Consider the following 19665-nt stretch of genomic DNA (forward strand, 5'->3'; position numbering starts at 1 on the left):
TATGCTCAAAAACAAGTAAAATCTGAGGTAATACATCCGATGTATGTTCATTTTTTTCTAATATTTACAATTTTTTCTTGTAGTTTTTTGACAATTTTTTTATTTAATGAGTGTGTTTAGATTGTAATCTTTTAGAGTTGTTCATGGGTCGTCTTATCCATTGAATCCGGCCCATCTCGCCCGCTAAAAAAACGGATACGGACGAGGCATTTTAAGAAAAATACAAAGACGCAGTTCACTAACCGCCCCGAACCCGCAAACCCATTTGTCCGTGGGTCAAAAATTAAACGTGACCCCGGCCGAAGCCCGTATTTGAACACCTCTATAATATATATTGGGTTTGTATGAAATTCCCCACGTTACAGTGTTTGACTATTCTTTTTAAAACCTTCTATTTGTTCGTGTTTTTTTAAACTTTCAACGTTATTTTAAGTATAATTGTAAAAAAATACACTTTTATTTGATGCAACAACTTAACAAAAGTTTTAAATATAAGAAAAAATATGTAAGTGATACCTAAATTTTATGTCGAGATCATTGGAGTAAGAATACAAAAAAAATCATCATCTAAAACGATAAATATGATTATGTTTCAAACATAATTTTCAAATAAATTCAAAATGTAGATATTCGCATCCGATCCAACCATTTTGGATTTCCGAACATTGAATATCCGAGACATTTGGTTTGGATATGGATATCTAACTTCGGGAATTTCTAATATGAATATCCGATCCGAACTAACACTTTGGATAGGATGCCCGATCCATGATCTGCCCTATTATAATATGGGAAGTGCTCAACTTTGAATAGATAAGTCTTCTCGTGACGGTCACAATCCTGTGATGCCTTAAAACTTTTTTATTTTAAACATTTTTTAAATTGGGTATGAATCGTCACAAGTAGGAATTTGTGTTGAATAGGTCCTGTTTCAAGAATTGGAGAATCTCACTTAATACGAGTATTATAAGTTGCCGATACTTGGCGAAGTTCTCTCATCATTTGTTTTTTGGTACATAGTTCTCTCATCATTTGTAGTTTATCATTTAGTAAAAGAAACATATATTTTGAAATTATATTTGTAAAAGAAACATTATTAGTTTTATTTGAATATAAAACACTCTATCTCGGATTTGAATTAGATTGAAACTTGTGATTTAATGTGATACCGACTCAATAACTCTAACCAAATCGAGTGCAATTGTCTCAATGGTCTTTGGAAGTCTCGCGCCGTGGAGATGCCGCGCATGATGAAGCTCAAGTCCAAGTTACCGTACTCCACCAACATGTTGCAGTTACCCGACATCTCATCTCTCATAGTCTATTAATAAGATATTGTAATTTTAATTTCAATAATGTAATATGTATGTACGGCTCCGAGGGTCGTGCTACTAGTGTGTAAACATTTTCTTTACTGCTGCTAAAAAAAAAAAAAAAAAAAAAAACCTAACCAAATCCTATTCAGATTTTCAGTCCTAAATATTTCATAAATAGATTTGGCTTTAATACATGCTAGGTTTGGACCTAAAAAGTCGTGTATTTCGTTTTACTAACAAGATATGGATATAAATTGTTAATCCGAAATTTGATTCACCAATGTTGGATCACATAATCGGACCCAGATTCGATCAGTACAACATCAACGGATGGGTCATATATTTTGAAATTATATTTGTGTTTGGTGATAGTTTTCCTCCCCCTCAAAGGCATATTTATCTTTAATGTTCTTTTTTTTTTTTTTTTTTTTTTTTTTTTTTTTTTTTTTTTTTTTTTTGCAGCAGTAATTCTTGGAACTTCACAAATGTATAAGAAAATTCAACTGTAATATTTCATATTTCAGCAGAGTAGTAATTCAGGTTGTGGATCAATTGAAGCAGAAATCAACATGCTTTGAAAATAACAGTTGACAAGTAAAAGCTGGTGTACAGACTTCAGAAATGAAACTTGAATTGCCATTCTTTACAATTGCAAGCCAGATTTCAGTAATTCCAATGGTTTTTTTTTTCCTGAAAATGACAAAGACACTGAAAACATTTATGCTATAAACATCGAATTAATTGTTCGGAACTTAAATACAGAGAAGCACAAACTAATTGGCAAGAAAAGGCTAGTGTACAGAGAGATTGTAAATAAAACACGAATGTTATTCTCTACAATTGCCACCCAAATTGGAGGCTTCATCCTTGCGGTCACCATGGGAAAGCTCGGCTCGAATGCTTTCTGCAAGTTGAGATGCTTCCTGATCTAATTTTAATGACAGTCGGCGCAAGCTCTGTCAAAACATTCAATTATGAACCCTCTTTTTCAGGATAATGCTGTGATGGATTGGAATCAGACAGGGTGAAGCAAGGAAAGCATACCTCTGAAGCCCATAATCGGTCGCGAGGTTGCCGAGGAATTATGTGGATATGAGTCTGAGATACCAAGATAAATGTAGCAACCAAGTTACGTTCTTTGATCATCATAAGATAAATCAAACATTAACAATGGTTCGCAATTAAGCTACAATTCACTTACATGAAATATAACCTGACCGGAAGCAGCACCATTGTTGACCAACAGGTTGAAGGAATCTGCATGATCCACAATGATTCATGATAATTTTTTTATCCGATATATTACTCCTTAGTTCTCAGTTATGAAGCAAAAAAGAAAAGTGGCTAACTAGTTATGTTTCTTTTTATTGTGAAGTAACCGTTACACGATGTAAATCTGGACGTTATAATCTATGATACTCCGACACTTCACTTAACTACTGTGTCCGACACGATACGACACTTCAACACTTCAATTTAGACCACAAAATAGGAAAATTCACCCAAAATAGCCTTGTCCGACACTCCGACACGTGTCAGACACGACACCGTGTCGGAGAGTCGTAGTAACACAGGTTATAATTAGGGAAGCATCTCTGTCTTTATATTAATCGAATGCCCCTACATCTTGAGTCACTATAACTCTAGGATATGCTTTTGTAGATGTTGCATAGGTCAATGTTCAGCCATCTCTTGATTCCCTTCCACACAGTAATATAGCAACAAGACACTGACAACAGGTTCTAAACATAGGAATTCTCGAGGACGAGGAATAAAACTGGAAAGAACTAGCAAGATTGTTAATGTACCAAAGGGTGAAATTAATTGATTCATGCAGTCTATTTAGAAAGGATTTCATCTACTACAACTACGACAACAATATGACCTGATAAGAGCCAAACTAACAGTTGCCACCAGTATCCCATTGGTCTCAAAAGAGAACCTCATATCACGTCGCATGGAACAATAGCCTCAATGAATCACAAAAGCGAATAGTTCTCGCAACTAACGCTAAACTCCCATAAGTCAGGGTGACATGTGAGTTTGCACAAACTAAGAAGGGTCTGATAGTACAAACTAAGAAGGGTCTGATAGTACAAACTAAGAAGGGTCTGATATACTTCGAAATGAGAACAACTTTTTTAGAGTTTGCACAATCATGTTAAGTTTGGATTCGAGCGGGGTTAGACCACGAGGGGAGAATGAGCATCCAAAAGAAAGGGAAAAGATTTAGCCACAAGAATAAAAAGAGTCGAGAACTTGCCACAGCCTGTTGCTTTCTTGACTGCACTGCTAATGAAAGGTATTTTTGAACACGTGGCAGCTACCACCTACAGCAATCAAACAGAACACGAGGAATCAACAAAAACAACAATTCACATCTTATTTAATTATTCGGCGCATCTGGAAACTTGAAGAGATAAAAGAATATCCAAGATTTTAAAATTGGGACGAGACGCTTAAGGGACTCCTGTGTTAAGGCTAGCTGAAGTTCCAGATGAAAAAAAAATACGGAAGTGAGGGTGAACTAAAAGGCGCACCGCGCACCTAATGTGCATCAAGGCGTTTTGGTCAATGCCTCATCCAAGTCGTGCTTTAGGCACACTCGAGGCACGCTTTTTTCAACTAAGCATAGGGGCAAGGTTGCATAAATACGACCCCCTTATCCCGCAATTTGTAGAAGCCCTTGAGCCACAAGGGTTGAAGGGTATTTTTGTTGTAGCTGAACTCTGAGTTAATTCAAAAGTCTGATTCGTAGGACACTCATTATATATTGCCAATTGATTTGGCTAAATTTACGCAATAAAAGAAACCAACGATCCAACTAGTTCTCTATAGTCGTCAAATTAAATTCCCACCACAAAATCTCCTTCATTTTCTCACAATGAACGTAAACACCAGAATAGGATAAATGTTAATTCTGACATCAAGGACCAAAAAATGCCGCAAAGCCACAAATGATCAATTGATCTGACTCTTCTATCATCATACAGAACAAAAACAAATTTACAACATCAGCCTCTCGTGCCAGAACTCAAACAACAAAAAACAACTAATTTAAGGCCTGAAGAACTCATTTGCATGTTGATACAGAGTTAACAGTTACTTACAGATGGAGGAGTTTTGTCTAAGGAACAGCAATGAAGTTTTGGAATAAGCAAACAGTGTCTGCGTGTTGAAATGCAAAAAACAGTGAGTAAGAAAGCTTGATTAGAAAAGGTGGTCTCCAGGCAGAATATGTGACTAACGCATTTTACATTGATAATACCTTACCCACGACTGAGTGGATTTGTGTCCAGAATGCAAAGGCAAACATCATCTTCATAAAGCTGTTAATAGAGGACAATGACAATCATAAGTGCAGACGGCAGCGGACCACAGACACAAAGATAACAAGATAATGTTAAAGCAAGCAGCTATTTCAAAATCTACTTAGTACTCCGTACGGAATATTTCTTAATGATTCCAACTCAGCAGTAGCCAGATTATACAAGACAGCTACCCTCCAGCACTAATAAATCAAGAGAAATGCGGCACTACCCAAACTCAATCCACCAAAGTATAAATTATGGTTCCGCATTTTATCTATGGCAACTGAAGCAATCAAGAATAGCATGAATCAACTGCCCTAACTAATGATCTGAGATGCTCATTTATGGACACCTAACTGGGACACAGATATCAATAAAATTGTGGATCCCTTAGACTATTTAAGGGACCCATGTCTCTTTCACTACCATTCTTTACTGCGTATCCAAAAACTAAGGAGTGTCACATTGCCAAAAGCTGCATACTGATATGCTTTTTCTTGATTGAGTATTATTCCCATTACGTTACGAGACTTATAGTAGATGATTACTTCAAGCGAAAAAAGTTATAAGGCCTCGAAGCTGAATTAATGATCCATAAATACATCATGCAAAATTTAGAAAGTTGTAAAGTGAAATTGATCTAATTCCATCATAGTCTACTGAGAAGCTAGGTGTTGAAACCTGAGGGTAATACTAATGAGTAACAACTCAATTCAGACATCCAAATAGGCTGAATATGATTCAGTTTATTAAGGTTACAAGATTATGGATTGCAAATGAGCTTATGAGTGATGACCATGGTAATGGTCATAGACGCGCTCCCCCTCAAGAATGTCATAGTTTCATGTGAAAATTTACCAATTATTTAGTTTCGTGTTTGCCTTAGTATCTCATTATGCTTGGAAACATCATTAGTTTAGATGAAATTTGACAAGCACCAAAGTGAGAAGTCTTCGACTCTCAAATCACCAATTTGAGTAATAGCTCAAACCTCGAGTCACCAAAGTGAAATTACCCAAACTAAAGAAATTAACCCAAACCTCAAGGTAACAAACTATTATCTTCGTCTCCTCCGTCAACCAACCGTGTAATAATCCATACAAACTCCCACACTTTGACACTTGGACATAAAATATGGCCCAAGTTTCCGGTACCCCGCCACCCAAGTTAACTTCCTTTCCATCATCAAAACATGCAATAATAATGACACATAAACCAACTCTACCAAACACATGGGTATTTCTAAATTCTAACCACCACCCAATCACGCATTCTTAACCCCTAACTAATCCAAACTGTCAAAGTATCAACTACCTTCCTACCCATTACTCCGTCTCATTCAATAGATTCTTTTTACGTCTTTATTCTTAAGCGACAAGTATTTTAATCAAGGTAAATAATCGACTGAATTTAATGAAGCCCGTCAATTAAAACACCAAACATCAATCTACAAACTACCCATCATAAAATATCGCACAATAATCATACCATAAATACTACTTACTCCGTACAACGTAAACAAATACTGAAAATACCCAAAAAAAGTTGAACCACAAACCTTAAAAGCAGGAGACTGTCCCTGAATAATCTGACAAAAGACGCAATCTTTTTCAAGATTAAATTTACCATCATCAGGGGTATTTTCGTCATTACCTAATACAGAAGAAGAACAATTAGAAGTATCTACAATTTGGGAATTTTGAGTATTGTTGTTGGGACACAGATGAGAGCATAACACAGCAATACGACGTCGTTGTGAAGCTTCCATTAATGTGTTTTTTTTGTTGGGTTTTTAATTTGTTTTGCTTATCAGAATTCAATGTTGCATGTTTTGCGGAAAATAGAGAGGAAATTAAGGGTCACACAACTACAAGTAGGAATTTTGCTTATCCACTTGAAATTAATCAAACTATGGACAATGAAATATGGGAGACCATAGATTGATTATTTGGTATAAACTCGTAGTCTTGTTTTTTAGTATAGTACCTAGTTTGATTGATGGTTTGAGTGGTTGGATTAACATGTGATTGGTTGGTTGGTAGTCGAGGGTCTATCGACATAGTTTGTTTAAAGTTGTTTAGAAACTAATTCGTCTTAATTGTCCGTTACAACCTAGTTTATGACCTCTCATAGCCTAGGTGTTAGAGTATGTATGGTGTTGCTCTAAACTAAATTGTGTAGTAAACTTGTCTCACATGGGTAGAATAGTGGGGGGAGTAATGTTATTACTTTATACTCCCTTCTATTCACAATAAACTTCCCTATTTTCTTTTTCGTCTATTCACAATAACTTCTCTATTTCCTTTTTTGGTAAGTGTTTGTGTGGTTTAAATTTAATTGTATGGTGGGATGATGTATTTGTGTGGTCCAAATTTATTTATAGGGTGGGGTATTGTGTTTCCTTAATTTTTGTGTCAAAATGAAAGGGAAAGTTTATTGTGAATAGGAGGGAGTATATGAGAGTGAATTATCTATTGTTAACTAGATAATACTGGAGAGACTATGGTCTCCCCACGCGTGCGCCGCCGTCGCCGTACGTCCGGCTCGTGACATGGTGCGGTGGGGCTACGTTTTTGCTCCGGGTCCAAACTAATTCCTCGGATTCTAGCTGTTGGAATTCTAGTCGTTGGAACATTATTACACAATAATATCTACACTTAATTTACGATTATATTACCATTAATTATTGGTTTTATGACCATTAATCTATAGATTATGGACCGGCATCTCTATGTGATTGTTGGAGGAGCCTCTCTGTAATACTCCGTATTTTATAATTATATAAATAATACTATATTGTATTTTACACGAATTATGTTTGAGACGGAATAATAAAATAATAATAATTATTATTAGATGGTAATGATAATAATAATTACAAGTGGTAATTAGAATGATAATACGTAATACGGCATATGTATAATATTTTTGTACTATACTCACCTTATATACACTCTACCATATCCATACTACCCCTTATCCTGGCCTATTGTAATCCCACAAAATTCACCATCCACCATACATTTCAAGAGAGAAAGAGAAAAAGGAAGAGAAGTGAAGATTTTGCCCTCCGTCTCGGGATCAGAGGCGGACCCAATGAGTAGCAAGGGGTAGCCGCTGCTACCCCAAAACCAAAAAAACGAAACGAGGAAGATGAGTTTTGCTACCCGTAAAACCTCTGCCTAGAGTTCAAGAATAATATTAAAATAAGATACAAAGTTGACATCATAATGATTGTGTTCTAGTGGTAATGTTTTCGTCCAGAATATATTCCCTTGTAGTAGACCCGTGTTCAATTCCCTTGAGAAGCAATTTTTTTTCCTTTATTTATTTATTATTAGCTCGTTCAAAAACTGACACTAAGGGGAAAAAAAAAGTTAACCTATTACCTAATACATGGGTATATTACTTTACGAATTCTTGTTATTTCCTTCCGTTCCAAACATTTATTAATCTATTTTATTTTTTTATCGTTATATTTAATAATAAAAAAAATGATTGAGATGGACGAGATATATTTTGTTTGATATTAACTAAGAGTTGTACCACTTTTAATTTGTTAGTACTCCGTAACAGTCAATGGATGCTAATTATTCACATAAACTAGACATACATTAAAAGTGTTAAACTATTACGGTCTTAGGGCTCAAGCGCGAATACAATTCTACTTCTCACATTTGAGATTGTGATTGTTATTGAAAACTATGTTCATCTGTAACACCCCCATACTCCAAGTGCCTTACCAGGACCACTTAAGGCATGGAAGTGATACCATCTCGGTTTTCCGAGGCAATGATAATCATAAGACAATAACGAAACATACTTAAAAGTAAATAATGTTTAAAGTGATTACATACCAACTCCAAAACTGATAAAAAGAAATACAAGACTCTCAGACGGTCTATTGCTAAAACTATCAAAGCTATAAAACATCGTCTGACACAGCGGAAGACTTCTAACTGCCACGTGATGACTCATCCTAGCTATCCCATACGCGTCATATCATACCTGTTCAATAACTGCTCACCACCCCCGAATGGATCACCACAGTTTTTAAAACATTAAACGGGGTCAGTACTAGTCACACAATTTATATAACCAACAACACAGTAAACAAGCAGCTCAAACGGTCACACACACAGTCACACCCACTCCAATCAATCTCCGTCACCGACTGTCCACCGGACCAGCCCGCGCTGGGGGACCGCAGCCGTTCCCACCTAAGCCCCGCTCATCATACCGAGCGATAACCCTGTCCCATTAATGTGCACATCCCCTCCCGTGGCGGGTTCCACGGAGGGCAAAACTAGGGCGTGAAGCCATTCCCGCAAGTGACTCCACTCAGCCGAGAACGCATCTCGAGAACCAGAGACAACCAATCACAACCATTAAACAACAATCAAAACCAACAACCGTCACAATACGAATACGATAATATTCAACAATCACAAAGCACCAACAATGCATCATGGGACTAATACTGAGTAGGGAAACCCTACCTGAAAAGCAACACAATCATCAGACGATCTAGCAACTGTCTCAAAACCTTTCCTCAACGAACCCTTCTCCTATACACATAATCATACAATCACTACCACATCAACATAAACATAGAAAACCCCCAATCCCAAAATTAGGGTTTAACGAAACTTAATTAAATATAACAAATTCGGTACGTAGATCTTACCCTCAACGCAAGGATCACAAAGATATAAAGAACGTCAGGATCCGACACTTCTAGCTCCGGGATTTGCTAATAATGCGGCGAGAATGATTCAACGTAACTTCTAATCTTCTCTTGAAGGTTTTTAGAATGTAAAAGTGTTTTGAGAAAAGTGACGAAAGCCTTATATATCATTCCCGCATTATTAATAAAATCCGTCAAAACATTACCCGTAAACCGGGCTACGCTCGATCGAGTAGCTGAGGTACTCGATCGAGTTCCCCCTTACTCGATCGAGTATCAAGGTTACTCGATCGAGTACCCAACAGGTCAGAAACTATTTTTAAAACGTAACACACCCTTACTCGACAGAGTAAGGCCTACTCGATGGAGTACCCAGAGGCTCATAAAACCGTAGTATTACAGTCTTCCCTCCTTAAAAAGAACTTCGTCCCCGAAGTTCAACCCATACATAAAAATAAACCTACCAACTTGACTAAGACACAACAACGCAACTAAGACTCAAAACAAAACCTCACCCTTTAACTCATGAACTCTTAACACCAACTCCACCAACTATTCCTACCTCCACACATCGCTCACGATGTCGTATCAACTACATCATAAACTCTCCCGACACTAATTCCATACACTACCAACTACCATCCTCTAACGCTGCTAGCTCCATAATATCATCCACTACCAAATCCAATATCAAGACACTCATAGACATCAAACGGAATGTTACATTCTAACACCCTTAAAAGGAACTTCGTCCTCGAAGTTTACTCACACTCATAACCTCATCATCCAACTGTCAACACTAGTGAAATATTCTCACACTCCTAAACATCACACTACTACAAGCACGACCATGGCCTTTTAACAACATCAACCACAAAATATACAACTTCCTTCTTTATGCTACACCAACACTCTACTGCGAATATACCACCATATGCACAACCATCAAAATCTCTTTTATCGCATCCTACTCCTCTTAAGATAAGTGTTACGTCCTCGTAACTCACTAATACTAAATCCTAGCTATATCGTCTCATTATCCTCATCACCACCGCATGTCAAAGATAACCACCTATAATCTAAACACTCGCCATGCATATATCCAAGGCTCTCTTACTTAAACATTTCTCATACCTCAACTCATTCGGCACACCACCTAACCTATACCGTAAAACTCGTAGCAAAATCACCATACTAACTCTCCATTATTACTGCAAAACAACATACCTCTCTATGTAAAGCACCTATCTCCCAAAAGCATAACTCACGATCCACACTCGTTACGTATACTCACACTAGATTCTCAAGTTCTTTTCTTTCATTACCGCAAAACTCATACACAACTTAACATGACACTAATACCCAACACCCTACACTCACTGTCCCAAAATCTGATTATGAACCACGTGCAGCGTCCAGATCAGTACAACACATGTTCCACTAATCACTTACCAATATTAGGGGTGAGCAAAAATATACGATACGGTTTTATAACACGGATACGATACGGTATACGGTTTGAGTTATACGGATTTCCGTATATACGATACGAAAATCCGTATATACGATACGGTTTTATGAAAACCGTACCGTATCCGGGTCGGGCAAAAACGAAACCGTATATACGGTTTCTGACACGGTTTGAAGTTTTTGTATAAAGAAATTTAAAAAATGCAAAGTTCCTCTTTCAACTCCACTCTTTTAATGTTTTTTACGACTTTTTTTGCTAACTTAGCTCAATAAACAAAAATCAGCCCTTTATAAGAGGTGGTCATATTAGAGGTAATTACTAGATCTTGAATAATTAAAATGTTTAATTGGGCATTTGTCACCAAACCGTATCCGTATATACGGATTCCGTATACACGGTTTTTCCGGGTACCCGAAAAGCGTATATACGGTTAAACCGTATCGGATCCGTATAGTGATTTTTGCACTTTTTAAAACCGTATACCCGATACGGTTTTCAAAACCGTATCGGGTACACGGTTTTGCTCACCCCTACTTACCATGACTATGTCTAACGCCTCATCTTAAAACAAGGTCAAAAGTACCGTAACAACTTCTGACAACTGTGTCCCATCAACAGAATGTCACTATACCATGACAACAACGAAAACATATACAACTCTCTTTCATATCATACTCTACCCTCATTCCAAAACTTAACTGGTAAGAAACATCAATAACAAAACAACTGTCTATCTGTAGAAACTGAAACTCACAGGAAGCAACATCAAACAAAACAACAATCTATGTATGACTGGTATGTACTTTCGAAACTCGAATCATAATCATCCCGCCTACTCCACCACAACCGGTGACGACATCACAACACCGCCACCAACAGCCACACCGCAGTGCGAAAATACCCGCATCACAACACTAAATACCGTGCCCGGATCACCACCCGAGGCACCACAACCACATCGATAGTCATCACAACTTACACAATCCCATAAGCACTGACTCAACATAACTTCTTGGACAAGAAAACTTACTCAAATCCACTTTACTAACTCACAAAGCAACATACTATATGAATTAAACAGATAATAACCTCATGAATATCATCCCCTTACCACATCACAGAATAACATATATCATGAATACATACAAGTATAACCAGTCATACCAGATCAATCAAATTATTACCTTTTTGAATATCATTCAATTAAATTACCGTGTCCAACATATATTACAGAACACTCACATAACAGCTTTATAACTATCACACCATACCACTTCCCGTGAGGCCAGAACCTCAGACAAACATTTATACACATCATAGATCCGTAATCACATCCAACTGGTCAGTCCTGATCACGTAAGTTACCACTCGATAAAGGTTACCTGTCGCCCGAGCTTAACTCATATGCCCCTCATAACATATTCCTCCATTCGCATAACCATCACCTCATGCCAAGTATAACCATACCATTACTATTCAACTATTAGCACCCGCCTCATCTAACCACATCTTATACTTCCTTACAACCATACATATCAATCCGGCCTCTACAAAATCAACCTCATTAGAATTGCTACCTTTCTAACATACCATCACCCTTAACCACTAGTCACAAACCATAACACTACCGCTGTCCGGGCATCAAACCTCTTACACTCATCTCTAAACATCACGATTTATTTCCTATCTTTGGTTAACATCCCAAATAACGAACATCTGATCCATCAACAAAATTACCTCAACATTATTCCCAATACTATCCTTAATTGTATCGTCATCTAACTTTCCACCAAAAATCTCATATCGTGTAAATTCTTTACCCGGCTTCTTACCTTCCTTAATTCCCCGAAACTCACGACTAATCATGTTGTCCTGAAACTCCTATATTACCCTTAACTAATATCCTCATGATAATATCATAAATCTCGACGGTTCCTTACTTCTATATCACATAACTCTGGTCAACATTTTTCTCAGCTTACTTTTATCCTTCTTTTCTCTTTACACTCAATAATACCAATTAATAGTTTAACTCCTTATTCCTTCTAGCTAACTCTTTAGTAATCCAGTTACCCTTTCGTTGCTCCAAAACTCAAATTCCATTATTTTATACCGATATCATCTCACTCTTTCTTACCATGGATCTTCTCTTATTATGCTATCACTGACACTTGCCACTAATCTATCCATAAAATCAAGGTTCACTATTCAAACAATTGCATCTCATTTGTACCTCTCTAGAAATCAGAATTCCTTTCGTACCGTTAATTGCCCAAGGAAATCACACAGTAGTTTCATCTCTTAATAAACCAAATCTCCCAAACTCACTCACTGTCTACAAATCCACCTCGCGACATGTCTCCACAAAGTTCACTATATACTACTCTTCTCAACCCCTTTAAACGAACTTTCACTATGCATACTCCTAACCCACACGACTCCTAACCATCTCCCTCCATAATTCTTTACACATCTCAAGTTGCCATTATCCACATCCTTACTCTCAATCCTTTCATTCTCACGTTCTTTAGACTTACATCATCCCTTGCCCATATTCACTTGCTTTTACGTTACTCAACACACAATCATATTACTATCTATCACAACCACATATAACTCATGTCCTCCCACCGAACTCATACTCACCACAGGTGCCACTCCTTACATGACAATATTGGGTAACTTACGCATCAAGACCAACATACATGTAAAACAATGCATAAAGAAGCAAAATAACACTTTTGAATTAAACATGATATGCAACAAAGTCAAAAGATAAGCATATGACCCAAAATAGGGGTCACTAGATCGAGTGCAGGCCACTCGATCGAGTAAGGGACTTACTCGATCGAGTAGGTGATGGTCAGAAGCACGTAAAACAAATCACCAAGGCTACTCGATCGAGTAACTAACGTACTCGATCGAGTGCCGCCTACTCGATCGAGTACCAAGGCTACTCGATCGAGTACCCTACGCAATTCTCAGCATTGTCCAGTTTTCGTAAAACAGTCGTAACTCACTCATTTCTTGGTCGTTTTGGGCGTGTGACCTATCGTTAGAATCGTAAAAGAACAAGCTATCACCTCCAATTGGAATCACATTAAAATCATTTATGAATCTCAATTTATAACAGTTTAAAGACAACCTCTTTATAATCGAAAAACACATCTACTTGATTTTACTTCCAAACAACTTAAACGACAACAAGGTAAACAAAAACAACCCAATACTCATAAAACCAGCAGCCCCAATCACATGTTACTATTTTCGAAAGCAAAGCAACAACATTCATCATGCAAATAATTTATTTAACTTGCCAATCATGACTTACCCACATGCTTTTATTCTATCACTTTTCGTAAACAAAACATACTCATGCATTACAAATCCTATTTCCATGTTACTAATACAACAATATTACAAATACACTTCGTCACCTAAACATATTCATAATCACAAAATTCATATTCTTATGCAATTGACACTCCATCTTTTCCAATCACTTCATCCATTTCAACCACATTCCTCATATAACATATACATATGAACAATAGTAGGCATGTATATGAAATCATTATATAAAATTACACAATCAAAATTATGTATAATCATATCACATCCCCTAATCACATGTTACTAATATAGTCGCATTGTAGATCATCCATCCTGCAACATCATTATTCATCACATCTTATCACATATGAACCACCTCCTTTTTCCACCACATTACTCATCATTCTCATACACTTTTCTAAAAATTCCAACCAACATTGTAAACCAACTATCATTCAACATGCTTTCAACCAACAACATTCAAAATCACACCGATTCATGCCACTCGTCACTATATAGATACACAATTCACAAGATAAATACATAGCGATCCCGACTCATATCCCATGGTGACCGGTTCAAAATTGTAGGGCGAGTTCGCGACTTTAGGACGTCTCCCAAGTCTTTGCATTAACTCCTACAACTTCTACCCCGGGTTCATTTTAATTAGACTCCCTATATTCATTAGGTTCATTGGTTACAGGTTTCAGGATCGTCGCTCTGATACCATTTTGTATCACCCCCATACTCCAAGTGCCTTACCAGGACCACTTAAGGCATGGAAGTGCTGCCATCTCGGTTTTCCGAGGCAATGATAATCATAAGACAATAACGAAACATACTTAAAAGTAAATAATGTTTACAGTGATTACATACCAACTCCAAAACTGATAAAAAGAAATACAAGACTCTCAGACTGTCTATTGCTAAAACTATCAAAGCTATAAAACATCGTCTGACACAGCGGAAGACTTCTAACTGTCACGTGATGACTCATCCCAGCTATCCCATACGCGTCATATCATACCTGTTCAATAACTGCTCACCACCCCCAAATGGAACACCACAGTTTTTAAAACATTAAACGGGGTCAGTACTAGTCACACAATTTATATAACCAATAACACAGTAAACAAGTAGCTCAAACGGTCACACACACAATCACACCCACTCCAATCAATCTCCGTCACCGACTGTCCACTGGACCAGCCCTGCCAGTGGGGGACCGCAGCCGTTCCCACCTAAGCCCCGCTCATCATACCGAGCGATAACTGTAATACTCCGTATTTATAAGTCTTGGGGTACTCTATCGAGTAGGCCTTACTCTGTCGAGTAAGGGTAAGTTGCGAAATAAAATAGTTTCTGACCTGTTGGGTACTCGATCGAGTAGCCGGGGCACTCGATCGAGTAGGGGGGTACTCGATCGAGTATCCTTGGGTACTCGATCGAGTAGCCGGTTTTACGGGGAATTTTCTCGGGTTTTGTTAATTATGCGATTAAGGTATTTAAGCTTCGTCGTCATTATTCTAAATCACTTTTACAAAACCTAAATTCCTGTTTAAGAGAGAAAGCAAACAAGTTCATCTTCTTAATCGTATTCTTAGCAATTCCCGGAGTTCAGACGGTCAGTTCTTGTCGTTGATTATACCGTTGAGTTCCTTGCGTCGAGGGTAAGATCTATGTACCCTTTTTAGTGTCTTTCCTTTGTTTTGGTTAAACCCTAATTTAGAGATTGGGGGTTTTGTGTGTAGTATGTGATTTGGTAGCCTCTATGTGTTGTATGATAGGAGGAGGGTTCATAGAGGAGGCTTTTTGATTCAGCTGTTGAGACCGTCTGATTGTGTGCTTACCAGGTAGGATTTCCTACTCAGTATTAGTCCCATAATGGGATATTGGTTGATGTATTGTATTGGTTGTTTGATATAATAATTGTATTGTGATTGTGGTTGTGATCATTGTTGATTGGTTCTCGAGATGCGTTCTCGGCTGAGTGGGGTCACTTGCGGGAGTGGCTTCACGCCCTAGTTTCGCCTTCTGTGGAACCCGCCACAAAAGGGATGTGCACATTAATGGACAGGGTTATCGCTCACTGTTATGTGGAGCTGAGATTTGGTGGGTACGGCTGCGGTCCCCCACTGGCAGGGCTGGTCCCGTGGACAGTCAGTGATTGAGATGGTTGGACTTGGCGTGATTGTGTGTGTATGGCAGTTAAGCTGTTTGTTTATCTTATCATTATTGTTTATATTGAATTGTGTGATTAGTACTGACCCCGGTGTTGTTTTGTAAACCTGCGGTGATCCATTCGGGGATGGTGAGCAGATGTTGAGCAGGTATTGAGATGAGTACTGGGATAGCTGGGATGCCACGACATGATGATAGGAGTCTTCCGCTGTAGCCTTTAGTTTATTTACATTTCAGTTAGAACAGTCAGTTTGAGAACATGTATCGTACTTTTGGTTTGGTTTTGGGGATTGTAACTATTCGCTAAATTATTTATAATAAACGTTGTTTCTTTATTGTTGTTTGATTATCATTGCCTCGGGTAACCGAGATGGTAATGTCTTCATACCTGAGTGGTCCTGGTAAGGCACTTGGAGTATGGGGGTGTTACAAATGGTATCGAGCGACGATCCGAAACCCGTAACCAATGAACCTAATGAACATAGGGAGTCAATTAAAATGAACCCGGGGTAAAAGTTGTAGGAGCTAATGCAAAGGCTTGGGAGACGTCCTAAAGTCGCGGGGTCGCCCTACAACTTTGAACCGGTCACATGGGGGAAATGTTTGTCGAGTCGTATGTGTGTTTGGTTAACTTGTGTAAGAATGTGATGAAATGTGTTGATTGTTGGATGTTCGAAGTTGAAAGTTGAGAATGTGAAAGAAAAGTGATGATATATAGAAACTTGTTGATGGAATGATAGCATGTTGAATGTTTTACAATGTGGCATTTAATCACATGATGAAATGATCTCGTAGATAGTAGAAAAGATGCGTAGTATGTTTATTGTGATATAATGTGGTTTATAAGTTTATCATGTTAGTATATGACATAGCATGCGGGTAGCGTTTCTGAATTAGCATGACTCGATCGAGTGGGACTGACTTGATCGGGTGGGTTTTTGATAATTTTAAATCCAGAATCGAGTTTTGGGGTACTCGATCGAGTAACTAGGGGTACTCGATCGAGTAGGGGGTCACTCGATCGAGTAGGGGGTCACTCGATCGAGTAACCTAGCTACTCGGTCGAGTATGTTAGAGATCAGAAGGTCTGTTTGGGTCTGATGTTTGGGTACTCGATCGAGTATGTAGGGTCACTCGATCGAGTAGCCCGTTACTCGATCGAGTAGGTTCGGGCACTCGATCGAGTAGGGTTTGGGCAGCGTGTTATCGTGTTTTGAGGTTTAGTACATGTGTTTATATCTACCCTTTCTTATATATATATAGTTTCAAGATGCCGCCCAAGAAGACTGCTTTGTATGCGAGGGCTGAGCTTATGACCATGGATGACATTGTTAAGATGTTGGAGCACCAAGATGCTCTTACGGAGACCCTAAAGAAGGTGAATGAGGATAAGGACAAGGATAAGGAGAAGGAGGTTGATCATTCTAAAATCAGCCTCTACATAGCGAGGTTTAACCCGAAAGAATACAAGGGGGTTGGGGAGCCTAACCTTCTTGATAGTTGGCTGAGAGAGATGGAGAACATATTGGATTTAGTTCACTGTCCTGATGAGATGAGAGTAGAACAAGCTGCGTTCTATCTGAGGGAGGCAGCTGGCAAGTGGTGGGATACAGTGAAAGTGAGTGCTAAAGAGATTTATACAAACCAAGGTTTACCTGCTATACCTTGGGAGGAGTTTCGTAGGGCTGTGAGGAAGGAGTTCGTACCGGAGCATGTGAGGAGTAAGTTGAGGGATGAGTTTGACAGTTTTAAGATGACCAATGAGATGTCTGTGGCCGAGTACTACCGGCAATTCAATGAAAAGTCTAGATATGCTGAGGATATGGGTTTGAGTGAGGAGAATCTGGCGTTGAGGTTTGAGAGGGGGTTGACCACCAAGATTATGGATAAGTTACCCGTGGGGATCCTTACTGATGTTAAGGAAGCTTATGAGAGGGCTGAGAGGTTGGTGGAGATGGCTCAGGAGAGGTCAGGTGGTGAGAAGAGGAAGTCTGAGAGCGAGGGTGGTGGCCAATCTAATTACAAGAAAGGCAACCACAATCAGTCTAAGGGGTTTTCTTCTGGGTCAGGGTTCAGTGCTGGGGCTTCTTTTGGGCGTGGCCGTGGAAGTGTGAGTAATAGTTGGGGAGTGACCTGCTATGGTTGTGGTGGTGTAGGCCACAAGAGACATGAGTGCACAAGTGCACCGGGATCTTTCCAGAGACCTGCACAGAGCTTCGCGAGCAACAGACCGGCTGGATCATGGCCAAACCGGGGAGGTCAGAGTTACCAGAGTGGAGGCAACCGCAACGGCGGTAATTCTTATCAGAAACCACCAACGAACAACAACAACAATCAAGGGTCGGGTGCTAAGCCGACCACATCGCCCAAGATCTTGTCCGGGGAGGTGGGCGGAAGACCGGTGGCAAGTTATTCATGATGGAGAAGAAAGCAGCTGAGGAGGATGCGCACGTTATCACCGGTACATTCCTTGTTAATGGTATTCCTACCTTTATTTTGTTTGATTCGGGGGCTTCTCAGTCGTTTGTGTCTTCGAGTCATGTTAAACAGTTGGGTTTGAGAGTATATGAGTCTGTTAGTGAGCAAGTTTTCATACCTTCGGGTGAGTCTGTATCTTGTGGGAGATTGTTCAGAGATGTATCTTTGATAGTGGGGCAACTTGATCTCCCTGTAGACTTGCTAGAGTTTCCTTTTAACGGTTTTGAGATGATAGTCGGGATGGATTGGTTAGGAAAGTATAAAGCTAAGATAGACTGTCATCAAAAGAAAGTGTCTTTAAGAGGTCCTAAGGGTGTTAGTGTGTCTTATCGTGGGTTTCTAGTCAAACCCAAAGTTAAGTTGATTGCAACTGTCACCTTGAAGTCTTATCTGAGGAAGGGATGTCTTTTGATCTTGTGCCATGTGAGAGATGACCAGATAGAGAGTCCGACAGTTGATGAGATACCAGTGGTGGGAGAGTTTGCAGATGTTTTTCCAGAGGAGATTCCGGGGTTGCCACTGAAGAGGGAGATAGATTTCACCGTGGAGTTGAAACCAGGGACGGGGCCAATCTCTAAGGCACCGTATCGTATGGGTCCTAAGGAGATGGAGGAGCTTAGGAAACATTTGGATGATTTGATAGAGAAGGGATACATTAGACCAAGTGTATCGCCGTGGGGAGCACCAGTTCTTTTTGTGAAGAAGAAAGATGGGAGTTTAAGGTTATGCATAGATTACAGGGAGCTAAACCGAGTGACGATAAAGAACAAGTATCCTTTACCAAGGATTGATGACCTTTTTGATCAGTTGAGTGGAGCAACAGTCTTTTCTAAGATTGATTTGAGGTCGGGGTACCATCAGGTGAAGATTAGAGAGGTGGACATACCA

The 19665-nt window shown here is 38.9% G+C and overlaps 1 protein-coding gene across 1 annotated transcript; it reads right to left on the bottom strand.

Annotated features, from left to right (window-relative positions):
• Positions 1 to 1868: 1868 nt before the first annotated feature.
• On the bottom strand, positions 1869 to 6667 carry LOC141612466 (adenylylsulfatase HINT3). Its single transcript, XM_074431251.1, has 7 exons — positions 6186 to 6667; positions 4590 to 4645; positions 4427 to 4484; positions 3580 to 3646; positions 2518 to 2573; positions 2361 to 2414; positions 1869 to 2272 (listed from the first exon to the last, which is right to left on the bottom strand). Exons 1-7 carry the CDS (start codon positions 6393 to 6395, stop codon positions 2144 to 2146), a joined length of 630 nt encoding a protein of 209 aa, XP_074287352.1. The 5' UTR covers positions 6396 to 6667; the 3' UTR covers positions 1869 to 2143.
• Between the last annotated feature and the right edge of the window lie 12998 nt (positions 6668 to 19665).

Source organism: Silene latifolia, chromosome 1 (genome assembly GCF_048544455.1).
Source record: "Silene latifolia isolate original U9 population chromosome 1, ASM4854445v1, whole genome shotgun sequence".
Classification (NCBI taxonomy): domain Eukaryota; kingdom Viridiplantae; phylum Streptophyta; class Magnoliopsida; order Caryophyllales; family Caryophyllaceae; genus Silene; species Silene latifolia.